Below are 25,953 nucleotides of genomic sequence, written 5' to 3'. Positions count from 1 at the left end.
TAGCGACAGAGGATGCAAAGCATAGTGTGTTTGATCAGTTATTCATTTGAATAAATCAGGAATGAAATATAAAACTGGCAAATGTACAGCATTGTTAAATATGCAGTGGAAGGAATGGAATTGTTATCTGAAGGATACTTGGGGACCTAGGAATGATGATCAGCACTAAACTCACAATTTAAAACTAACAAAGTATTGGGCTTGACAGCTCGGACAGCAGTAGTTCTGCTACCTCCAGGCAATCCAGTGCTTTTGTTACCACCTTCCCGATAGCAATTGTTCTGAATTTTACTTCACTATTGGAATACAAAGTTGAAAGGAGTGAAAAGTAAATCTCATGGGTATTACGGGCTTCTGTTTTACTTCAGATAGCATGAGCGATGGTGAAGAACAAAATGTTGCTCGAGTGAATCAGGGCACCTTTGCTTGGCTCACGCTATGGTGAATGTGTACTGCTGGTCAGAATCCTGTGGTTGCAGTGTTGCCGCTATTAGTTTACAGGCAAAATTTGTGTTCCGCTGATCTTCCAAGTCAGCAATTGCGCTGCTGATTGTGCTGCTGTGAGCCCAGTCCCTGTGGGGTGGTGTTATCTGATGATGGAGCATTCACTGGGCTTCATAACATCAGCACCCCAATGCTTCAGTTCAGCTTCTGCTTGCGTGTGGGATTCTGTCATTTGAAAAAACTAACCTCAGATGCAACTGTTCTACTCCATAGACAGCAATGCAATGAGGGCTTTAATTGGTGAGTGAGCTGAATCTTGTGATTTCTTTAACAAATTGAAGACAGAAGGTGGGGGGGAGGGGCATTCAGCCCATACACCTTTGTTTGTATTTTCCTACATTTTTTATATACTGAAACAAGTTTGCTTTTATTTTCATGTGTTTTAATGTCCAAATGTGTAGCAAAATAGGATATAAAACCCTGTCCTGTGATGAACTATCTGCAGGAGACAGTACCAGCTTCTTCATCACAGGCAACCGAAAACTCAAATATGTAAAATATAACAGAGTAACAGGCTGTTTGACCAAGCAGTCCACATTGCCACTTTCCCTGCACAAGCAAACCATCCTAATCGCATATACCCAGGCCTGGCTGCCTATCCCTTCAGCCACCTATCCACTCTAATGTTAAACTTTGACCCAGTTTCCACCTCGATCAGTGACCCAGGAAGTGAGTTCCACAACCTTTCAGCTCGCTGAAGCAGCTTCTCTTGCCCTGTGTTCTATTCTTGCATTTAATCTTGTATCAATGGTCCCTTGCTCTTGACTCATGGCTACTGGAAACAGTCAGTTTCTATCTATCCTATGCCTTCCTTTCATTTATATAGCACCATTCCTAACTGGAACTGCAGCAATTTGCACACAGCAAGATCCCACAAGCAGCTGGGAGGTAACAGCTAATCTGTTTCTAATGGAGGTTGAGGGATGAATATTGGCCCAGACATGGTGAGAAGTCGCTTCTCTGAACGATCCAGTGGCACTGTTTGAAGTGTGAGTGTTACCACTGAGAAGTCTGCTGATGCCTAAACATCTCAACTTATTAACCCGGAATAGAGACATGGCAGAAACCCAGAGTACTCCTTGTTCTTTATGGAGGCAAGTATTATCCCCAACTTTAACTAGAAAAAAACAACTTTCCACTGGGCAAAAAAAGCACCTACAGGAGAGAAATAAACAGTCCCCACCAAATCCTGGTGGGGAAACCTAGGGTGAAGGCTTGCTTGAGAAAATGGATTTCAGGAAAGTTTCTTGAGGGTGGGTGTTTGGGAGATGAAGTTCTGCAATCAGCGGTACTGGGGAAGGAGAGAGGAGATACTCAAAACCCGGGTCCGAAAAGCTGTACGAACGGACAGGCCGAAGCAAGTTACAAACGCTGGAAGGATTGTGCTTGTAAATGGGTTTGACAATGACAGCCAGAATTTTAAACTAACAAAGTTGACACGTGAAAGTTAAAAGGACAAAAAATGAAATGTTTCAGGTAGTGTGTCAGAAATGAGGAGCCCCCTTGGAGAACTGTTCAGTCGCAACAAATGTACGACTGAGACTCCAACAACTTTTGAAGGGTCAGAAACCTGAATCATTGACTCGAGATCTGTGGGGAGTAGATGGTAGTGTTTTTATTTATAGTGACAGGCTAATGGGTTATACATTAACAAAAGGAAGCAGGAGTTAGCATTTTTTAGCGCTTCACATTGTTATAGAGACATAGAGGTCTACGGCACAGAAAAAGATCCTTCTGCCTCGGTCAAACAAGTACCTAACTATTCTAATCCCATTTTCCAGCACTAGGCCCATAGCCTTGTATGCCACGGCATTGCAAGTGCACATCTAAATACTACTTAAATGTTATGAGGGTTTCTGTCTCTACCCCCCCTTTCAGGCAGTGAGTTCCAGATTCTCACTGGGTCCCTCTGGGTGAAAAAATTCTTCCTCACATCTCCTCTAAACCTCCTGCCCCTTACCTTAAATCTATGCCCCCTGGTTATTGATCCCTCCACTAAGGGGAAAAGTTCCTTCCTGTCGACCCTATCTATGCCCCTCATAATTTTATACACCTCAATCATGTCCCCACTCAATCTCCTCTGCTCCAGGGAAAATAACCCCAGTGTATTCAATCTCTCCTCATAACTAAAACTCTCCAGCCCAGACAACCTCCTGGTAAATCTCCTCTGCACTCTCTCTAGTGCAGTCACATCCTTCCTATAATGCGGATTCCAGAACTGCATGCAATACTCTAGCTGTGGCCTAGCCAGCGTTTTATACAGTTCCAGCATAACCTCCCTGCTCTTATATTCTATGCCTCGGCTAATAAAGGCAAGTATCCCATATGCCTTTTTAACCGCCTTATCTACCTGTCCCGCTACCTTAAGGGACCAGTGGACATGCACACCAAGGTCCCTCTGATCCTCGATTCTTCCTAGGGTCCTACCGTTCATCGTGTATTCCTGTGCCTTGTTTGTCCTGCCCAAGTGTATCACCTCACACTTATCCGGATTAAATTCCATTTGCCACTGATCAGCCCATCTGACCAGCCTGTCTATATCCTCCTGTAACCTAAGGCTATCCTCCTCACTATTTACCACCCCACCAATTTTTGTGTCATCCGCGAACTTACTGATCAACCCTCCTACATATTGGGTCATCCTATTGCTGATGTCTGTAGACACAGCAGCTAATTTATGTGCAGCGATACTCCACAAACAATGAGATGAATCACCAATTAATCTGCTCTAAAGGTATTTGGCTGATAAATATTGGTCAGGACGTCATTAGAATGCCCTGCCCTTCATGTTGTGCTATGAGATCTTATTACATCACATGAACAGGCAGGTAAGTCCCTTGATGTACACCTGGTGTGAAAAATGGCGTTTCTGACAATGCAGCACTTCCTCAGTAATGCATAGTGTTTAAAGTTTGGGGAAGGGTTAGAACTCGCTAAGTGCTACCATTGTGTGTCCTGACTCATATTGCTTGCTCTAATCTGTGGTGTACCTGTAATAGTTATTGAGTAGTGTGTTTCTTAGTCTGAATTTGAAAGTCTCAAATTGTTGTAATTGGAAGCAGAGACATCTGGATAATAGGATTGTGCAAGTGGCAACCATTGGCGCCTGTGATGGGAACAGCATGCAGCAGGGGAAGGGCAGCAGAGTCTGTGTCCTGGGAGCCCAGGAGCTGGGGGCGAAGCAGGAACCTTTGCCAGGAGCCCAGAGGAGTGGTTGGGTGGGAACAGGGCAGGAGCCTTTGACAGGAACCCGGGAAGGGCATGGTGTGCTGTGGTGCCTGCATCAGGATAGGTCCAGCAAAGATCTGAGCTTTTAGAAAGCTCCGTTAGTCATTTTCATTTCTATTTTGAAAGATTGGTTGAGTTTATGTTCCTCAATTGAAAGTTTGTTCGTTACTTTATTGTAACAGGGCATTTTCCTGAAAATATTTAAAATGTTATACAAGCAAAATTGAAATTAAAGATTCTGTGGCTTAGGGTGTGTATTTACTTCTGTTTCAGCCATGCTCCCAGACTGCCCACAGTAACTACTCTGAACCTTGAGATATAGTTATTCTTGTTTCGAAGGCAATTTTTGCACAAAGAATAGAATTATGTAGTAATTCAAAATAAGCAACAAAATTAACTTTTTGCAATTAAAAATGACTGGTATGAATTTGACATTAAAGGCTTATATTCCTATATGTAGACTGTAGCACCTGAATAAAACCTGTCCTTCACCACCCGCCATCCTTTTTTTAAAAATTTGTGGTTCATGACTGTGATGCAAAGATCAGCATTTCAGAATAGCAGACTACAATCGCGTCTTTCACTACTCCAGTGCTTGGGTTGTGCCAACACTTCCCAAGGAGCAAACGCTCCCAAGACACACAGATAATTTTTTGGCTTGGTGTCTGTCCCTTTAAAAATCCGTCCTTACACGTGGCTGATTAACCGCCAGCTGAGGCCTATGTCTTGTGTCAGACCTACTATCTAATAGAATTTTACAATGTCTTGTCTCCCAGGGAAAAAGCTTGAGAAGGAATCTAACTGATGAATTTTATATGCATGTGCACTTGATTGGTTCAGTTTGTATTTGGCTACCAATTCTCTGCATTCCTATAGTTACCTTGCATGCATAGAGCAGTTTGGGTCAGTGGGGTGGTCTTTTGAAAATCCCACGAGGAACAGCTTTGAAAATCAGGTGCTAAGAGAATGTTTGAACATTTGCGGCGAATTGCTCTTGAAAAACAGAAACACAAATTTTAAAATGGTTTACAGTGGATTAACCCTGCTCATAGTGGTGCAGTTTTCACTATCTTATCTCGTCAGAGCTGAATTAGAGATTCTGTTTGTTTATAACTATTTTATCATTCAAATTATTTGCTTGGTCATAGTTTCACATAAAGTTGCTTCTGTTTTAAAGTTCAAACAAAATCTGATGCCACTTCGAGATTGAAGAACAACCATATGCAGGTATCAGTATTCCAGTAGCTCAAAGCTGTTTTTGTTTGTTTACCCAAAGCTTGCCTAGATTTCCCAGCACTGATGGTTCCACTCGAAGGTTTGGGAACTGGGATTCGCACGGGGTAAACTCAAAGCTGAAATAATTAAGCAAACATCAGTCAGAAACTTAACAGGACGGTAAAAAACAGATGATGTCCCTGTCATAGACAGGGGACTCATGAGAGATGGACTCCATCTTACAGTTTCCAAGGTGGAATATTGGAAGTTTGGAGTTTACCATGTAGGCAACCGGGTGGCCAGATCCGCATTCATAGGTCAAGGTTATGGAGTCTTTCTGATGGTGACTGCATATGTTCCGGCACAATACTTGATGGAGATAGAATGTAATAGTATTTATTATCCTCTATCACTTGCCCCACCTCAACGAGTCCTGGTCAGGCAAGTTGTTAGCAGGCAGTTTCCAACTTAACTGCCCACCCAGTTCCAAAGAAGAGTCATGCTCAACTTGAAACGTTAGCTTTGTTTCTCTCTCCACAGATGCTGCCAGACCCACTGAGTATTTCCATCACTTTCTGTTTTTATTTCCACCGGGTGAGATGGGGTTGGGACAGGATGTGCAGAAATGTCAGGGAGTGGTTTATTAACGTAAGAACCTGAACTAAAATAAACATTTCACAATGAAAATCATGACCCATATAATTTCCAACCCCCCCCCACCCCCATACACACACAATTGCCTGCTCTTGTTTCATTAAGCTATCTTTTCTATACCATATTTCTCCAAAGCACAACTTTAAAACCCTTCAAATAAACAGAAAAGGCTGGAATTATGAAGCAAGTCAGTCATTTGTGCTTTTAAGCCTGCAGTTGGTGTCTTTTGCTTTATTCTCCTTTAAAGAGTGGCCTTTGGTTAAAATAAACCTTTTTTTTGTCGATTGTGAGCAAATAAAACCTTCAGGAATGATGGACAATGACCGTGAGGAAGTCTGATTCTGAGCTAGTTTCTTGGAAAGATCAGCACAATGGCCTCCTTCATTTGCAGTTGTCAATTTTGCTCATTCTAGGTTTCTCTCCTAATATTCCTCGGCTACTCTGCCTGGAGTCGATTCCAAAGATTCTCCTCTTGTACGAAGAAATTCTTCTTACCATCTTGAATGTTTTTGATGAGCTGGTACTCATATCACCTTCTGCCCCACTTTAACTTGACTCTGGATTAACCTCTTGTATTCCATATCAATTACTTTTAAGTTCTGTTCTCATTGGCCTTCTTTCAAAGGAGCCCAGTCTCTGGCATGATTAAATAGCAACAGATCAACAAGTATATATGCTTGTTCTCAGTCCTCCGAATAAGTTGTGGGTACGGGTGAACTTGCCTGCACAACAAAGGGTTAAATCACTTGAGTTCACGAGATCAGAATTTCTCAATACATCTCGTGTCTGAAACCTGTCAAACATTAACATTTATACTTACATGGCTTGACAAAGTAGTTTTATACAGTTAGTCAGTTGACTGCATGAACACTTGATTTAAAGAGATGCAATCTATCTCTAAATATAAGCTGGACAGGAACAATTTAATTAAAAGAGATTCTGAAATAGCATTATGCTTTAAGTGGAACCTTGTCCATATACCTCCAGGTGTGATCTTCAGTAATTTTATTTTGACAGTTGATGTTTTTTATTGGCTACACTTTTTATACTGGGGAGTGTGTTTATGTTCTGGCTGTATGTCAGTTAGTCATTATGTCATACAATGAAAACAGTTAAATGTTGACGGGACTACCAGTGATCCCACTGGTGAAAGAAGGGAGAAGAGGAAGATGGTGGACCCAGGATTGAATGTGGGTGAGTTCTGGGTGCATGATGTCTTGAGTGTACGTTAAAACAACAAATACCGTAGTGAAATCGGGTGAATTAACGTTTTGGGTGTCAGCTCTGCAGTCTGGACCTGGAATATTAACATTGTGTTTGCAGGTGCTGACATGTTTTCTGGTTTTCCAATACTTGCGTTTTTACTTCAACTTGTAGTATTTGCAGTTTACCTTCCAGGATGATTATTCCTGAAGTTGCTTTGGTTATGAGAGGGCAACTGGTGAGGTGAGGAGAGGGCAGGGAGATTGTGGATAGGTAGACTCATATAAGTGAGTCCACACTAAGTTTTGCTTCCCTTAGAATATCTGCAGCTTGTAAAGTGCTTACTGAGATTGGCAGATGTCCCACAAGTACCCAGTCCCCAGGTCTATTATAGTTTCTGGTGATGACATATTTTCAAGCCAATAGATTATATTAGAATTAGCTTCACTCAGAGGGAAACGGAGTTCAGGGCAGTTAGGAATCTTGCCCTGTTGTAAGTGGAATGAGAAAATGGGGGAGGAGTACAGGGGATGGGAGAAACAATTCTGCTCTACTAGTCGACAGGAGAAGGAATTGGAATATGAGGGATTATGTAAATTGATTTTCTCCCTGAAAAGGAGTAAATTGAGCGATGATGCAATTGCTGATTTCAGGATTCCCAAAGAACTGGATAATGTTGACCATGACCAGCTGCTCACCTTGTCCAGAACAGTGGGTCCAGAGTTGTCTTAAGTAGATTGGAAAACTAGACTAAAAGAAAAGCAATGAATCAGAATGATTACTGCACAGGAGGAGGCCAGGAGCAACTCACCCAGTTCCACACTCCTGCCTTTTCTCTTCAGATAATTATCTAATTTCCTTTTGAATCGGCTTCCATTCCACACACTCAGATCTATCTTTCTTGCTGTGAAAAATAGTTTTCCTGATGTCGCTGTTGCTTCTTTTGCCAATCACCTTTAAATACAAACATTCGGATGTGTGAACTAGGAGCAAGAGTAGGCCATTTGACCCTGCACTGCTATTCAGTAAGATCATGGCTGATCTGATTGTGACCTTCCCCCGATAGATTCTTGATAAACAAGGGGCTATCAGCCTTAAAAATATTCACTCTGCTTCACTTCCTTTTGAGGAAAGGCGCTCCAAAGACTCGCTACCCTCTAAGAGACCCCCTATTTTTAAACAGTGACCCCATGTTCTTGATTCTCCCACAAGAGGAAACATCCTCTCCACGTCCACCCTGTCAAGACCCCCTCAGGATTTTTAAATTGATTTTCAGTCAAGTCACCTTGAATTGGTGCCTTCTGGTTCTTGATCCCCCCCACCAATGGGAACAGTTTCTCTCTCTGTACTCTGTTCAGACCCCTCATGATTTTGAATACCTCCATCAAATCTCGGAGGAGAAGAGCCCCAGCTTCTCCAGTCTATGTAAGTGACTGAAGTACTTCATCCCTGGAATGATTCTCATGAATCTTTTCTGCATCCTCTCTAATGCTTTCATGTTCTTCCTAAAGTGTTTTGCCCCAAACTACTGCAGGTGAGGCAGAACCCATGTTTCATACAGGTTTACCATAACACCCTTGCTTTGATACTCTGCCCCTATTTATAAAACCCAGGATCCATTTGTGCACATATCCCCTTATTCCTTCACTCCTTTTGAATTGTATCCTTCAGTTTGTATTGTGTCTCCTTGTTCTTCCTACCAAAATGAATCACTTCACAGTTCTCCACACTTGAGTTTCATCTGCCACTTGCCTGCGCATTCCAACAGCCTTTATGTGCCCTCTTGAATTAGATCACGATCCTCTTCACAGTTCAGAATACTTCCAAGTTTTGTTTCATCTGCAAACTTTGAAATTATGCTCTGTACACCCAAGTCTAGGCCATTAATATATATCAGGAACAGCAGTAGTCCCAATACTGACCCCTGGGGATCTTCACTGTATACCTTCCTATGGTCTGAAAACTAACTTCACCACTACTCCGTTTCCTGTCGCTCAGCCAATTTCAAATCCATGCTGCCACGGTCCCTTTTAATCCATGGGTTCTAACTTTGCTGATGAGCCTGTTTTGGAAGTCCATGTATACCACATTAATCGCATTACCCTCATCAACCCTCTATGTTACTACATGAAAAAACTCAAGCAAGTTAAACATGATTTGTCCTTTAAATAAGGAATGTCAGCACAGATTAATCAACATTTGCCTAAATGACTGTTAATTTTGTCCCAAATCATCATTTCTAAAAGCTTTCCCATCACCAACAAGGGTGTAACATTTGGAAATATCTGGTCCCTTGGCACTACCCCATACCTAAGCAAGATTGGATGCTTATGATCAGTGCTTTTGCAGTTTCTACCCGTTAAGAGTTTTGCCTTCCCACCTTAATTCCAATTTATCTAGGCCAGATCTGTTCTCAGCTCACTGAAGTTGGCCCTCCCGCAATTAATTATTTTCACTCTGGATTTCTCCTTGTCCTTTTCCACAGCCAATCTAAACCTTAATACTTAATCCTCGGGGCTCGTCCCTTAAACGTTGTTCTACTGACACTTGATCCGCTTGACCCACCACATTCTGCAGCACCTGATCCAGCAGTGCCTCCTTCCTCATTTGGACCAGAAACACTTGCCCCTCTGTGCTTTTAACACTACTATCCCAGTCTGTATTTAAAGCCCCCCATCATAATTACTCTCTTATTCTTGCACTTCTCTGTAATTTCTTCGCAAATTTGTTCCTCTACATCTCTTCCATTAGTCGGTGGCCTTTGGACTACACCGAGCAATGTAATTGTGCCTTTTTTAGTTCCTTCGCTTTAGCCAAGTAGATTCTGCCCTTGATCACTCTGAAACATCCTCTCTCTCTCCAAAACCATAATGTTCTCCTTAATCAATAATGTTTACCACCCTCAACTGCACCCCCCACACCCCCAACTTTTCTTCCCTTCCCTGTCTTTCCTGGGCACATTGCATTCAGGAATATTTTTACCCAGCCCTGCCCTTTTTTGAGCCTGTCCTCTGTTATCACCACAAGATCATATTTGCATGTGGCTATCTGCAACGGCAGCTCACCAATCTTATTTACCACGCTCTCACATACATGCGCAGATTGTAGAATTTACTACATTCCCTCTAGGTCTGATCCCACCCAATACCTTACTATTTCCAGTAAGTGTCTCAATTCTCTGTGCAAGTTAGTTTCCTGTCTGATATTACCTCCTGGTTCCCGCATCCCTACGTTAGTTTAAAGTTTAAAGTTAGTTTAAACCCTCCCCGATAGCACTAGCAAATGGCCTGCAAGGATATTGGTCCCAGCTGTATATAGGTGTAACCTGTCTGGCCTGTAAGGGTCCCATTTCCCTCAAACTAGCCCTAATGTTTCAGGAAACTACAACCCTCCCTTCTGCACACTCTCTCCAGCCTTGCGTTCATCTGCTCTATCCTCCTCTTTCAGTATTCACTTGTGCGTGGTACCAGAAGTAATCCGGATGTTACTACCTTTGAGGTCCTGCTTGCTAATTTTTTTCCCTAGCTTCCTAAACTCTGCCTCATTGCTTTTTCTACCTATGTAATTAAGTACCGATATGTGCCACAACTGCTGGCTGTTCACCTTCTCGTGAGTGCTCTGCAGTCACTCAGTGGCATCCTTAACCTTAATTTGGATTCATATATGCATCGCAGAAATGCCTGCCCGTTCCCCTAACTGTAGAATCTCCTATCACTATTGCTTCCCAATCTTCCTCCTGCCCACTATATAGCTGAGCCAGCTGTGATTTTTGTGGATTAGTCGCTGGTTGCATACCCCAGAGGAGTCATCACTCACCAATATTCAGAATGGACTACTGGTTGGAGAGTGAGACACATTCTGGCGACTCCTAGACTACCTGTCTGGTCCTCCTTTGGCTGTGTCACAGTCACCCATTCCCCCTCTTCCAGCATACCCTCGAGCAGTAGGTGACCACACCGATAAATGTGCTCTCCATGAAGCACTCATTTTTGCGGATGCGCTGCAGTGGTGCCAGCTGTTCCTCAAGCTCTGAAACCTGGAGTTTGAGCTGCTGATGACGATTCCTGCACATGTGGTTATCCAGGACATGAGGACTATCCTAGAATTCCCACCTGGAACAGGATGTGCATTCCAGGGACCAAGCTTCCCTGCCATGTCTCTCTTTATTAAACTATTAAAATTACAACTTGAATGAATAAAGACTCGCTGCTTCTCACAAGTAAGCTGAGTCTCTTCTGCTAATGCCAGTTTATTTTATTGGGAGGTTAAATGAAATGTTTTTACTTAACTTTTATGTTTTATAAATATCTTAGATTTTAATTTACTGAAAAATTCAAAACCCTTTAATGTTTCTATCCCTTCCTGTTTAATTTTAACTCTATCCTGTAGATCTGATGAATTAATTGAACACTAATTGTGAATTATCAAAATGGCCTTAGCTGTATGCTAATTAATTGATTGAGTTACCTTGAAGTTAATTAATTTAAATGAAATTGTTAAAATAAAAATTCTAGGCTTACCAGTGTACTCAGCCCATGTGACTCATTGTGCTGTGACGTCACTTTGCAATATAACCCTGCCTTTCGCCACTCCCCCCACCCCCCCCCAACTATACTTTGCTGCTCTGCATTTAAAGAATTTCCCCAATTATTTGAATCTTTGGTTCCACATTTCTTGGAAAATCAGCCTCCCAAAAGAGAGCAGCCAACTGGCTACTTGATTGCATTTTCCATTTCACTGCTACTATCTGTACCATCTCAATGAAGAATGAAACCGGATGGACCACCTGGCATCAACCTGGGCACCGGAAACGACAATGGCGAACTCAGCTTTTATTATAATGGTAAACCCAGCCCTGTCAACCCTACAAAGTCCCCCTTAGTAACACCTGGGGGCCTGTGCCAAAATTGGGAGAGCTGTCTCACAGACAAGTCAAGCAACAGCCTGACAGAGTCATACTCTCAGAATCATACCTTACAGGTCATGTCCCAGACACCACCATCACCATTCCTGGGTATGTTCTGCCTCAACGGCAGGGCAGACCCAGCAGAGGTGGCAGCACAGTGGTGGACAGCCATGAGGGAGTTCCCCTCTGAGTCCTCAACATCGACTCCGGACCCCATGAAGTCTCATGGCATCAGGTATAATGTGTAGATGTGAAATCGTTCATTTTGGCAGGAAGAATAAAAAGGAAGCTTATTACCTAAGTGGTGAGAGGTTCAGAGGAATCTGGGTGTCCTGGTGCATGAATCACAAAAGGTTAGTATGCAGGTACAGCAGCTAATTAGGAAAACTAATAGAATATATCATTTATTGTGAGGGGAATTGATTACAGAAATAGGAGGTTATCCTTCAGTTGTACAGGGCATTGGTGAGACCAATCTGGAGTATTGTGGACAGTACTGGTTTCCTTTTTTAAAGAAATATGTAACTGCATTAGAAGCAGTTGAGAGAAGGTTTACTATACTAATAACAAGAATGGGTGGGTTGTCTTATGTGGAAAGGCTGGACAGGTTAGGCTTGTTGCAATTTAGAAGAGTAAGAGGCGACTTAATTGAAACCTTTAAGACCCTGGGGGGTCTTGTCAGAGTGGATATGGAGAGGATGTTTCCTCTTGTGGTAGAACCTAGAACTAAGGGTCGCTGTTTAAAAATAATGGGTTGCTCATTTAAGACAGATGAGAAATTTTTTTCTGACGGTAGTGAGTCTTTGGAACTCTTCAGCAAAAGGCAGTGGAAGCAGAGTCTTTGAATATTTTTAAAGCAGAGCTAGATAGATTCTTGATTGACAAGGGGATGAAAGGTTATGGGGGTAGACAGGAATGTGGGATTGAGGTTACAGTCAGATCAGCCTTGATCTTTTCAATGGCGGAGCAGGCTCGAGGGGCCAAGTGGCCTACTCCTCCTAATTCGTATGTTCGTATGAGCAAAGAAACCTCCTGCTGATTACCACGTACTGTCCCCCCACAGTTGATGAATCAGTGCTCCTCCATGTTGAACACCACTTGGAGGAAGCACTGAGGGTGACAAGGGAACAATGTATGCTGGGTGCGGGACTTCAGTGCCCATCACCAAGAGCAGCTCCGTAGCATCAGTACAGACAGCTGCCCGAACTCTAAAGGACAGAACTGCTAGACTGGGTCTGCAGCAGGTGGTAAGGGAAAAACATACTTGACCTCATCCTCACCAACCTGCCTGCCGCAGATGCATCTGTCCATGACAGTATCGGTTGGAGTGACCACCTCAGTCTTTGTGGAGCCGAAATCCCGCCTTCACATTGAGAATACCCTCCATCATGTTGTGTGGCACTACCACTGTGCTAAATGGGATAGATTTCAAACACATCTAGCAACTCAAGACTAGGCAACCATGAGGTGCTCTGGGCCATCAACAGCAACAGAATTGTACTCAAACACAATCTGTAACCTCATAGCCTGGTATATCCCCCACTCAACCATTACCATCAAGCCAGGAAATCAACCCTGATTCAATGAAGAGTGCAGGAGGGCATGCCAGGAGCAGCACCAGGCATACTTAAAGTTGAGGTGTCAATCTGGTGAAGCTAAAACACCAGACTACTTGTGTGCCAAACAGCAGGCGATAGAACTAAGTGATTCCATAACCAACGGAGCAGAACTAAGCTCTGCAGTCCCGTCCAGTTGTGAATGGTGGACAATTAAATAAATTCATAACAAATATCCCCATCAATGATGAGAGAGCCCAGCACATCAATGCAAAAGATAAGGCTGAAGCATTTGCAACAATCTTCAGTCATAAGTGCTGATTGGATGATTCATTTCAATCTCCTCCAGAGATCCCCAGCATCACAGATGCCAGCCTTCAGCCAATTCAATTCACTCCACATGATATCAAGAAACTGCTGGAGGCATTAGATACTGCAAAGGCTTTCGGCCCTGACAAAATTCTAGCAATAGTACTGAAGACTTGTGCTCCAGAACTTGCCGCACCCCTAGCCAGGCTGTTCCAGTATAGCTACAACACTGGCATCCACCCAGCAATGTGGAAAATTGCCCAGGTATGTCCTGTACATACAAAGCAGGACAAATCCAACCTGGCCAATTACCACCCCATCAATCTATTCTCAATCATCAGTAACGTGATGGAAGGTGTCATCAACAGTGCTATCAGGCGGCACTTGCTTAGCAATAACCCTCTCACTGATGATCAGTTTGGTTTCCACCAGGGTTGCTCAGTTCCTGACCTCACCACAGCCTTGGTTCAAAAGAGCTGAACTCCCAAGGTGAGGTGAGAGTGATTGCCCTTGACATCAAGGCAGATTTGACTGAGTGTGGCATCAAGGAGCCCTAGCATAGCTGGCATCAATGGGAATCGGGGAAAACTGTCCACTGATTGGAGTGATACAAAGGAAGATGGTTGTGGTTATTGGAGGTCAATCACCTCAGTTCCAGGACATCACTGCAGGAGTTCCTCAGGGTAGTGTCCGAGGGCCAACCATCTTCAGATGCTTCATCAATGACCTTCCTTCCGTCATAAGGTCAGAAGCGGGGATGTTCGCTGATGATTGCACAATGTTCAGCATCATTCACGACTCAGATACTGAAGCAGTCCATGTCCAAATGCAGCAAGACCTGGACAATATCCAGGCTTGGGCTGACAAGTGGCAAGTAACATTTGTGCCACACAAGTGCCAGGCAATGACCATCTCTAACAAGAGAGAATCTAACCATTGCCTCTTGACGTTCAATAGCCTACCATCACTTAATCCCCCACTCATCAACATCCTGGGGGCTACCATTGCCCAGAAACTGAACTGGACTAGCCATATAAATACTGTGGCACACAAGAGAAAGTCAGAGGCTAGGAATCCTGCAACGCGTAACTCACCTCTTGACTCCCCAAAGGCTGTCCACCATCTACAAGGCACAAGTCAGGCGTGTGATGAAATACTCTCCACTTGCCTGGATGAGTGCAACTCCAACAACACTCAAGAAGCTTGACACCATCCAGGACAAACCAGCCTTCTAGATGGGCACCCCATCCACAAACATTCACTCCTCCCACCACCGACGTACAGTGGTAGCAGTGTGTGCCATCTACAACATGCACAGCAGGAATTCACCAAGGGTCCTTAGACAGCACCTTCCAAACCCACGACCACTACCATCTAGAAGGACAAGGGCAGCAGATAGATGGGAACACCACCACCTGGAAGATCCCCTCCAAGCCACTCACCATCCTGACTTGGAAATATATCGTCATTCCTTCACTGTCACTGGGTTAAAATCCTGGAACTCCCTCCCTAACAGCACTGAGGCTGTACACCACATAGACTGCAGTGGTTCAAGAAGGCAGCTCACCACCACCTTCTCAGGGGGCAATTAGGGGTGGGTAATAAATGCTGGCCCAGCCAGCGAAGCCCACATCCCGAGGAGAAATTTTTTTTATACGTCTCTCTGGAAACTCCATCTCATCGTTGCTTCCCGGGCCTCCCTTAAATGGATGTCCATTTAAATCAGCAGCGATTTTTTTTTTTTAAAAACAAGCATTATTCTTAGTCTGTAGATGGTATTAATGAGGCAGGATTTTTTTACCCCTCCATTGAGCATCAACTAGATTGTGTGGGGCTGGAGTTAGGCCTAGAGTGGGTGGACTGGCAGATCTGTCGCTGAAGAACATTAGTGAGTGTATTCTGTTTATACGACAATCCACGCTTTTAATTGTCATTTTTCTGCTGCTCGCCCACAAAGTACCAGATTTATTGAATTCAATTTCACAACTTACCATGGTTATATTTGAAACTATAACTTTTGTTAGTTCAGCGTCACCGCCACTAGTTTGCTGTACCCTTGATCTGTCCTCTTGTGCAATCTGTAAACCTTCAAGCACTAATGTTTGAACCTTTAGCTTTGAATGAAACTCCTACTGATTTGACCTAAAAGCAGGAAACTTATGGATCCTGCACACTGCCTCTTCCTCATACAGGTTCCAATTGGATAGTCTCTAGTACAATGTAGGGTGGTGCTGAATTAAAACAGGTTATCTTGTAGACTCATATATGTTTGAAAGAGGGTGTTACCATGTCCTGTCTGTGCTGGCACTTTTACTCATCTTTCTACTTTGGTCAAAAGGAAGATCTGCCTTTTGTACCAAGTAGCAGGGTAATGAGTAAAGGGACGTAATTACATGGGCACATAGGACCTAGGAGCAGGAATGACCATTTGGCCTTTCGAACCTGCTCCATCATGACCTGGTCATGGCCTCAACTTCACCTTCCTTCCTGTCTGCGCCCATAACCCGTGACTCCCTTGTCTATCAAAAATCTAACTCTGCCTTAAATAAATTCAATGACCTGCCTCCAGAGCTTTCTGGGGAAGAATATTTCACAGGCCAAGGGGAGAAAAATTCTTAGGTCCATCTTAAAAGGGGAGACCTCTTATCCTTAAACTGTCTCCTAGTTGACATCTCTCTGCACACCCCCACCGCCCCACAAGAGGAAATATCCACCCTATGAAGTCCCCTCAGGATCTTGGACGATTCAAAAAGGTCATCTCTCGTTCTTCTAAACTCCAATGGGTATAGGCCCGAACTGTTCAACCTTTCTTCATAAGTTAAGCCTTTCAACCCAGGAATGAGTCGAGTGAACCTTTTCTGAACTGCTAATGCAATTGTATATTTTTTAAATGAGACCAAAACTGTACACAGTATTCCAGATGTGGACTCGCCGAAGTCCTGTACAGCTGCTGTAAAACTTCCCTACTTTTATATTCCATCCCCCCTGACATAAACACCAACATTTCATTTGTCTTCCTAATCTCTTGCTGATCCTGCATACTAACTGTTTGTGATTTATGTACCAGGACTCCCAGATCACTCTGTACCTCAAGAGTTCTCCAATCTCTCTCCATTTAAATAATATTCTGTTTTTTTTATTCTTATCAAAGTGGACAAGTTCACATTTTCCCATATTATGCTCCATCTGACAGATTTTTTTCCACTCACTTAAGGAGTCTACAAGGGAATATAGATAGTTTGTCATCTTTTTCCTACCTCTCTTTGTGTCATCAGCAAATTTAGCTACTGTACATTGTCCCTTCATCCACGTCATTGCTATAGATTGTAAATAGTTGAGACCCCAGCAACTGATCCCTGTGGCACTCCACTGGTTACAGCTTGCCAACATGAAAATGACCCATTTAGCCCTAATGTCTCCTTTGTTAGCTGGCCAATCCTCTACCCATGCTAATATGTTACCACCCACACCATGAGTTCTTATTTTGTGTAGTAACCTTTGTAGCTCCTAATCAAATGCCTTTTGAAAATCCAAATACACCACACCTACATCTATATTCTGTATATGTTGGTCATAATATTTGCACGTTCTGATGTTTTTTGAAGTTTGCCAATTTCTAATTATAGATTGAGTACTGTAGTGAACTCCAAAGCTGTGATTATGCAAGCTTACTGCAATGATTTAGAATCACCAGCATTGGGTGGGGGAGAAGCAGCGGTAATTAAAGTAGGGAAACCATGCAGCAATTGAATAGGGCTTTGGTGAGACCACACCTGGAGTACCGTGCACAGCTTTGGTCTCCACATCCAAGGAAGGACTTGCATTGGAGGTGATGCAGGAAAGGTACACTAGATTGGTACCTGGGATGAGGGAGGTGCCCTATGATGAGAGGCTGAGTAAATTGTGTCTCTATTCTCTAGAGTTTAGAAGAATGAGAGGTGATTTCATTGCGGCATACAAGATTTTGAAAGGGCTTGATGGGGTAGACAGAGATTGTTTCACCTGGCTAGGGAAATTAGAACAGGGGGTAACAGTTTCAGGATAAGGGGTCGGTCATTTAGGACTGAGATGAGAAATTTCTTCACTCAAAGGGTTGTGAATCCTTGGAATTGTCCACCCCGGAGGGTTGTGGATGCTTGATAGTTGAATATATTTAAGGCTGAGACAGATTTTTAGTGTCTTAGGGAATCGAGGGGTATGGGTGTAGGCAGGAAAGTGGAGTTGAGGCAGGTGAGGCAGATTGTATTGAATGGATCTAGGTCTCGGCACTGTAAGCTCTATTGCTCCTATTTCTTGTGTTCTTTACAAGTACAGACTTTGCATTAAATTTGTATACTGTATCCTTTTGGGAACTATGTATATAATTTTTTTCCTGTTGTTAGATGCTGTTTGGATCTTTATTCTTTTATGTATAAGTAGGTTTCATTTTCTTTTGCAGGCTGATGGGGAATGTTGGCTTACACCATTATTCTGCTTGATTACTGCAGCCACCACAGAGCTGAGATTTATGAAGTGAGATCTGTTGCGGCAGATAGGGGCGGTGGGCGGCAGATAGGGGCGGTGGGCGGCAGATAGGGGCAGTGGGCGGTGGGCGGCAAATAGGGGCGGTGGGCGGCAGATAGGGGCGGGCGGGCGGCAGATAGGGGGGGGGCGGGCAGCAGATAGGGGGGGGCGGGCGGCAGATAGGGGGGGGGGGGGGCGGCAGATAGGGGGGGGGGGCGGGCGGCAGATAGGGGGGGCGGGCGGCGGGCAGTCTTTGTAATGCATCAAAGCTGGATATTTCCTCCATAACTTACAAAAAGAGCAGCAGATTGCTTGCTTAACTATAGTGATTCTACCTCTGCAAACAGCTCATTCTGGAGGACTTGCCGGCTTTGATTATTTCCAGAACTTGAAGTGCCATGGCTGATTGTGTTTGTTCTTTAGTTGCTCTCTAACCAGCAGCACACTTAGTATAAGTAGATGGCACCTCACTAGTCTCCCTTTAAAATGGCCATTGGATATTCAGTTGCGATTAGCTGTGGAATCTGTTTTGTCAAGAATGTCTAGATGTGATGGGTTAGTGTGAAATGATGCTGTGTTCACGGTTTACTCCAGAGAATGCAACCACCAAACTCTTGATACAAGTAGGGAACCTTTTGTGCCAACAGTTTTTTGCGGAGAGCGTGTATGAAAGTTGCCAAACTGCCTGTTGGACAAACTGCACTGGCACATCAATTGCTTGGACTGTAAAGCAAAATGTTAGTTGCGCCAGAAATTCTGTTGTGTTCGCCTTGCACTGAGTTAGGAATTCAGATGAATAAAGTATTCTGAGATTCTGTGAAATCAGAATGACTTGTTGCATAGTGAAAGAAAAACAGAGTGCTGGAAGCCCAGCAGATCAGGCAAGATCAGTAAAGAGACATGGGTAGGTTGATATTTCACCCAGTTCCTTTTAACAGAATCTGATTGATGTCTTTACAAATAAATCACCACAGGGAAACCGGCATGGAGCCCCACCAGCCTGTGTGGGTGTTGATTTTTCCAGCTGAACAGTATCCAATGCTGTGTTCCCGCCCTGCTCCCATATCCCTTTGTTTTCCTTGTCTTCAAACACTTATTTTTAAATGTTCAATGTTACCCACAATAAGTGCTTGTGGTGGAAGAATGAATCCAAAGCTTTTTTCTTTTACTTCAAGCTGGTTTATTCTGAAGACAGCTCCTCAGTGCAGCAGGCTGCCTAATAGCTTCCACACAGTGTGTTCCAACTGTATCTAAAAAATTCTTTAGAGTTATCAACAGTCACAGATTGCAACTCTTTCGAGTACAATCACAGTTCTTAGTTTCCGGGAGTGGGACATGAACCCACAACCCTCTGATTCAAAGGCGAGGGTGCTATGAACTGAGCCACAGTCCAACTGTATCTATTTATACTGTTTAGATGGGAGAACCAATGCCCCTCACCTGTTTTAACTAGCAATTGTCTTTTAAGTTAATTGGCATACAATATGATTACTGATACATTGACAGATTCCCCTCTTTTTAAATTAAAGCTTTGAACAATTAAAGAACAGACTTTATTTCCTTCTGTTTGTTTCAAAAAGAAACATTTTCACGTTTATAGATCTCACCTTTATTTTACCAAGTATATATAAACAATTAAATAAGGCAAAAGTTTTTTTCATTTCATCATTATAACACATGACACCCCTTTTCCAATACATTTAATAATTTCTTAGAGCAGGCGCTTCTCGTTAAACAGTCTGATATTTGGTAACTTGTGTCAACCTATTGTATCTTAGAGATCTCTCTTTAACATTTCTTTTATACTGGCTAGGTCTATTCTTAGCCTTTTCTCAGCAACACTTTTCATCGAATGAACATTATCCCAAAGAGAGTGGTTGTCAACAAACCTTTATCACATTGCCCCTTATCCAATCTACTGACAGAAATATTATATAAGTAAACCCCCATATCTATCACTTCTACTAATGTCAGAGTTTCAGCCACTAAGGTGCTTTTCACTACCCTTTTTATTTATTTTCTTGGCCTCCCAAGCCAGCAGGCAACATTTATCATTCCTTCCCACCAAGAATATGATAAATCCTGCTGTGCTAGAATATCCATTTGGAAGATTGGTATGTGAAGCATCACCAAAAATAACCAACCTCATATCTTCTGGTTCACCCAAGGCTGGAAACTTGAGTGTGCATCTTTCAGAATTTAATTTCTTTAATGTTTTATTTGCTCTCAGAACTTCAACTGTAGCATGTTTCAACATGGTACTCAGCTCCAACATATAACTAGCGTTAGGCTTAGTTTGAGTGCACAACCTTTTCTAACTGCCTAATCAAATTTCTCAATTGGCCTGTTTCTTCCTTGGAAGCAGGATCCTCTTTTTATGAGGTTCTAACCTGACTTATTGAGATATGATATGATTAACATTTCCTAGATAAGATTGTTGATTCAATGTCACTCCTGACTCGCTCTGTTTAATGTCTAAACCTATGTAGTTAAAGGTCCCTGAAGCCTGATTCCTGATTTTGAATTCCTTCTTTATCTTCTCGATTACCCGTTACTCAAATTCTACAGCACCTCCCCACAGGAAATCATCATCATGCACGATAAATATTCCAGCTAGTTTCTCCTTATGGTGCCAATAGAACATTGCGGGGTCTGCCTTTAACTGAACGCAACCTGTTTTCAACAGGACAGACCTCAGGGGAAAATTACCAAGCTCTTTACGCATTATTCAACCCATAAACACACTTGTTCAATTTCCACAGCTTTCCTTCTACGTCCCTGGCCTCTTTGGGCAGTTTCAAAAAAAACTTCCCTTTGAAACTTCTCCCCCTGTAAAAATACAGCCTTTTTATCAATCAGTTTTCACTCCCAGGTATAGGATGCCAAAATAACTTTTTTTAAAAATCTTCTAACTCACGTTCCCCTGCAGTAGGCGATTCCACTCTGACATCCTGATCGTCGAGTCTCTCTTCAAAGCCTCGGGCTACTAATCTCGCTTTGGCCTTACACATGCTGCCTGGGAGCAACTTTTCTGTACAGATGCATCTGTGAGATAAAGCTGGCTGTCCCCTGTCAGGTATTTCAGTATATACCCCAAATTCCTTCCAACTTTCCAACTCTCCTTTTGACTTCCTTTATCAGCTTGTTTTCCAATTTATTAGCAGCTACTAAAATCTCTCGGTCATAAGGACTTCTACTTTTATTGACATTCCTATCTTGCTCTCTAGTCCTCGCTCTTGTTAAGCTACGGCCTCTACTCACATTACTCTTCCTTTCTGAACTGTTACTATATGATCTTTCTCCCATTCGAGCAGAACCCCGTTCCCAAGTCCGTGATTTTTTTCTGGGGTCATAACCACTTTCTGGTCCACTGTCAGAACTCGTACTGCGCTTTCTGGGTTTCCACATCTTTACCTCAGTTTGCCAGTCCATAGGTTTTGTCTCCTGACCTTCATCCTGCAAATTTAGCCAATATTTGTATTTACCAGTGGCCTTTCCTGCTCTCCCTGTGATGGTGGCATCCCTCCAGACACTGGCCCCTTCTGGCATGCACGTTACCTTTGTTCCTACTTTGGACAGTTGTCCTTTTGGATAAATGGTGTTATCCTGTACCTCAGTGTTACTTTGTACATCGTCAGTCGACCCTCTATCTGCCGTAGTCTGCTCCTCATAACTGTCCAATATATAAGTATGTGAAGTACACAGTGCTTCTTCGATTTCTATGTCTTGTTCAGAACGTATAAAGGTATGGTCAGTGCCTATTAACCTCGAAGAATGTACCCTAACAGTTTGATTGCTGTGTTGCACAATTACTACTTTCCCATCACTCCCTATTACCTTACCATGTCCTTTCCATTCTTTCTGGCCTTCCCTTTTGTAATCTACCATGTCTCCTTGTCTAAGCTGTGTTCCCAATGGCCTTATGTGGTGCTGTAGGGCTCGTCGAATTTTCTCCGAAACCTCAGCTTTAATGAAAGCTTTTCAACCTGTGTGCAAATATTCAAATGAGCAGAAAAAGTGGAGCTAATGCTAGTCCCTTCTAGAGCAGGAGGGAGCATCTGATAACACCAAAGGCAACTTCAGATTTCTTCCATACATCAACTGGTACAGACTGTACCCCAACCATTTGCAAAACGTTCTTTGCTAGCGCCATTTGCAACTTATAATATCGGCTGATCAACCAGATTGTATGTAACGTCGTCTTATCACCGCATGATTTCTTTCACAAAGACCATTACTAAATGGGTTCTCAGCTGCAGTGTGCATAACTATGATGTTCAAATTTTCACAAGTCTGAATTCCCTCATTGGCAAATTCCCCACCGTTATCTGTCAGGAACTTGGTTGGTGTTTCTAATTCTGTTCCTACCCATTTCTCCATGACCTTTACTTATGTATTACAGTGGAAAGGCTAAATCTGATTGCCATATCCATGAAGTGTAGTAAAAAGATACCCCTATCCTTGTCCCAAACTTTTAAGTTCATTGCCACTGCGTGGTTAAACTCCCTGGCTATTGGTGAGCTCACAACAGGTAGCGGTGGTGTCTTGCGATATTTAAGACAAACTTCACACACAGCAGTGATTTGCTCAATAAGGCTATCCTTTATCAAGCAGTCCTGCATCTTTGAAGTAGAGTCTTCGGTTTCTGTGGCGTCGGATGTGCAAACTGTCTATGTAACTTCCAAATGATCTTTTTGTCCATCAAATTCTCATTCCGAGAAGTTAACAGAACCTCATAAACTTGTGGATGAGAAATCTCTGGCTTCCTTAGTGGCAGGCAGTAATGGCCTGACCGTGTAAAATGTAGATCCGCGTCTTTTCCCGAACACAACCGCTCTATCGTTCTTCTCGTCTCGCATCATCTGATCCTTTTCATTGCAGATCGGCTTAACAATAGTGGTATCTCACTAGAAACTACCTCAGTACTGATAGACAGACTGATCGCTGCTGCCTCACAAGGGAGGACTACCCTTTTGGAAGATGTTAATGTGTTATCATCTCCGAACCTGAAGCAGGTGGAGCTTTCATACTCGACCTTCTGTCGGTCTGCCTCATCGAGACCCCCAGAAAACAGTTAAGCCAGTCCATGCCCCACACGTAGAATTTAACCCATTAGCACTAAAAGACTATCAATGTGGGAAATGCGAGCACAGTGCAGTAACTTAAACGCCAGTACAAACTCTGGAAGTTCAAGTTCAAATGTTGTAGTTTCCTGTACTATTTGTCAAAATCCATGATATATTCTTCCATGGACTGATCACCTGATTTCCTAAATCTATGAAAGATTGTCCAAGCTTTGTATGCTTCCAATAACTCATCCTTTTTTGTAAAATGTATCCAAAAATTGTAACAGAAGACCCAATCTCTCTTCATGATCCAAATCATCCACTTTCCACTCTGAAAATGCCTTACTCCTTATCTTACTTTTGGCTGGTATTGATAACGCCAAAGCCATATGCTCTTTCGGGGTATGGAAATAATCCAGGTCCACATCTCAACCTCAGCCTTCCATTGCTGACAAGGTTCAGACTCAAAAAATTGGCTGATAGTCAAAGCCTGCAATTTTGCACTCTCCTTCCGCCATTCCATAACTTAAATTGTCAGCAACAGTACACTTCTTTTCCCTCAGAGGATTGAGACAAAAGCTTCATGTACAGCAATCAATCACCAGAGCTTAAAAGTTCATCCTCTGCTACCATGTTATTCACAATAAGTGCTTGTGGTGGAAGAATGAATCCAAAGCTGTGTTTTTTTTACTTCAAGCTGAAACCGCATGGTTTCTTTCACAAAGACCATTACTAAATGGGTTCTCAGCTACAGTGTGCATAACTATGATGTTCAAATTTTCGCAAGTCTCAATTCCTCATTGGAAAATTCCCCACCATTATCTGTCAGGATCTTCGTTGGTGTTCCTAATTCTGTTCCTGTTCCTACCCATTTCTCCATGACCAGGCTCCTCAATACTGTAGACTTCCTAGTAACTTCCACACAATGTTCCAGCTATATCTAATTATATTGTTTAGATGGGAGAACCAATGCCCCTCACCTGTTTTAACTAGCAATTGTCTTTAACAATGTAATTGCCATGCAATGTGATTACATTGGAATCATTGCTTTAATCAATAACTATGGTAGTGCAATTCACATCCTCAAAACCCTCTGTTTGGAAAAATGTTTCTGCTCTGTTCTAAATCTTCTGCATTTTATTCTTTAGTGACATCATCAGAAAGTACAGCATTAATTTTCACATTTACACTGACACCAACTCTACCTCATCATCTCTCAACACCCTCACAGTTGCTAAATTATCAAAAATTCTTTCGAGTTATCAACAGATCGCATGTAACTCTTTTGAGTACATTCACAGTTCTTGGTTTCAGGGAGTGGGACGTGAACCCACAACCCTCTGATTCAAAGGCGAGGGTTGCTAAATTATCAACTTGCTTGTCTGACATCTAGTACTGAATGAGCAGAAATTTCCCCCAATTAAATATTGGGAAGACCAAAGCCATTGTTTTTGTTCCCTGCTCCAAATGCCATTCCCTAGCTGCTGACTCCATCCCACTCCCTATTAACAGACTTTATTAAGCTAGTCTGTTCAGACAACCTTGGTGTCACATTTGATCTCAAGATGAGTTTTTAGCCTTATATTTGTGCCATCGTTAAGAGTGCCTATTTCCACCTCCATGACATCACTTGACTTCGCCAAGTCTCAGTTCATCAGCTGTTGAAACACTCATCCATGCCTTTGTTTTGACTTGACCATCGAACACACTCTTGGCTAGTCTCCCATGTTTTACCCTCTGTAAACTAGAGGTCATGCAAACTCTACTGCCTGTGGCTTAAATCAGAGGAAGTCCCATTCCCCTATCGCCCCTTGTGTTCATTGCTTGATCAAGAGCTGATGTAGATCAATGTCTTGATTTTAAAATGTACATCCTTGTTTTCAAAACCCCCATAGCCTTGCCCTTCCTTTCTCTGTAATCTTCTCCATCACACATTCCTGTGCTCCTCTGAACCTGGTCACTTCTGCATTCCCAATTTTAATTGCACCACTATTGTGGCTGTGTCTTTAGCTGCCTGGGCTTCAAGCTCTGGAATTCCCTTGCTACACTTCTTGCCTCTCTACCTCATTTTCCTCCTTTATGACACTCATTGACCAAAATTTTGGTCACCTGACCTAATATCTCCTTACATGGGTCGGCGTCATTCTTTGTTATATAATGCTGCTGTGAAGCGTGTAGGACTGTTATGTTTTAATTATGTTAAAGGCACTATATGAATACAAGTTGTTATTCCTTTGTTCTGGACCTCTGGAAATGCTCTGTTTCTATCTATTCTGGGCTATGCCTTTTAATTTCAAACATGAGTATCAAATTTGCTTTTAGTATCAAGTGAACATGAAGCACCCAAATTCTTGTCACCTCAGCATCTCCTAGCTTTCCCCTATTCAAAGTCTATTTTGTTTCCCAAAATGTACCACTATCTGCCATATTTGCCCATGCCACCATCTTCTCAATATTCCCTTGCAGTTTCTTTTGGGCTTCAGCATTATTGATAATGCCCTAGATTTTTACAAATTACAATTAAAAATTTGGACAGCATTCCATCTAGCCCTGTCATTGTGTATGGTGAACTGAAACAATCCCAGGGCAGGATTCAGTAGGACACCATTACTCACTTCCAACCACTGTGTAAAAATTGCTTTCAACTCTTTGGCTAATAGTGTAAATGATTTCCAAGGTGCCGTTTCTTGGTACTTGAAACAAAAACTGTCTTTCACTAGTGCTGCATGGTTGTTCACAGGATTAATGTGTAATGATGGAAATGTGAAATTGTCAACTTGACCTGTGGTAAAATGCTAAACAGGATTTT

General features: G+C 42.7%; 2 protein-coding genes across 2 annotated transcripts in view; one reads left to right on the top strand and one right to left on the bottom strand.

Moving 5' to 3' along the window:
- LOC144668493 (glutamate receptor ionotropic, delta-1-like) overlaps positions 1 to 10,876 on the bottom strand; it is a 69,358-nt gene extending 58,482 nt beyond the window's left edge. The window contains exon 1 of the mRNA XM_078530523.1: positions 10,739 to 10,876. Coding sequence (XP_078386649.1) covers positions 10,739 to 10,876 — 138 coding nt within the window. The remainder of the gene's footprint in view (positions 1 to 10,738) is intronic.
- The window catches only part of LOC144668638 (wings apart-like protein homolog), a 140,497-nt gene continuing 121,278 nt past the window's right edge, over positions 6,735 to 25,953 (top strand). The window contains exon 1 of the mRNA XM_078530881.1: positions 6,735 to 6,791. The gene's annotated coding sequence lies outside the window, so the exon portion shown is untranslated. The remainder of the gene's footprint in view (positions 6,792 to 25,953) is intronic.

This window comes from Cetorhinus maximus, chromosome 27 (assembly GCF_964194155.1).
Source record: "Cetorhinus maximus chromosome 27, sCetMax3.hap1.1, whole genome shotgun sequence".
NCBI lineage: Eukaryota > Metazoa > Chordata > Chondrichthyes > Lamniformes > Cetorhinidae > Cetorhinus > Cetorhinus maximus.
The sequence above is the reverse complement of the archived record's forward strand: the minus strand, read 5'-3'. Positions and strand labels throughout refer to the sequence as shown.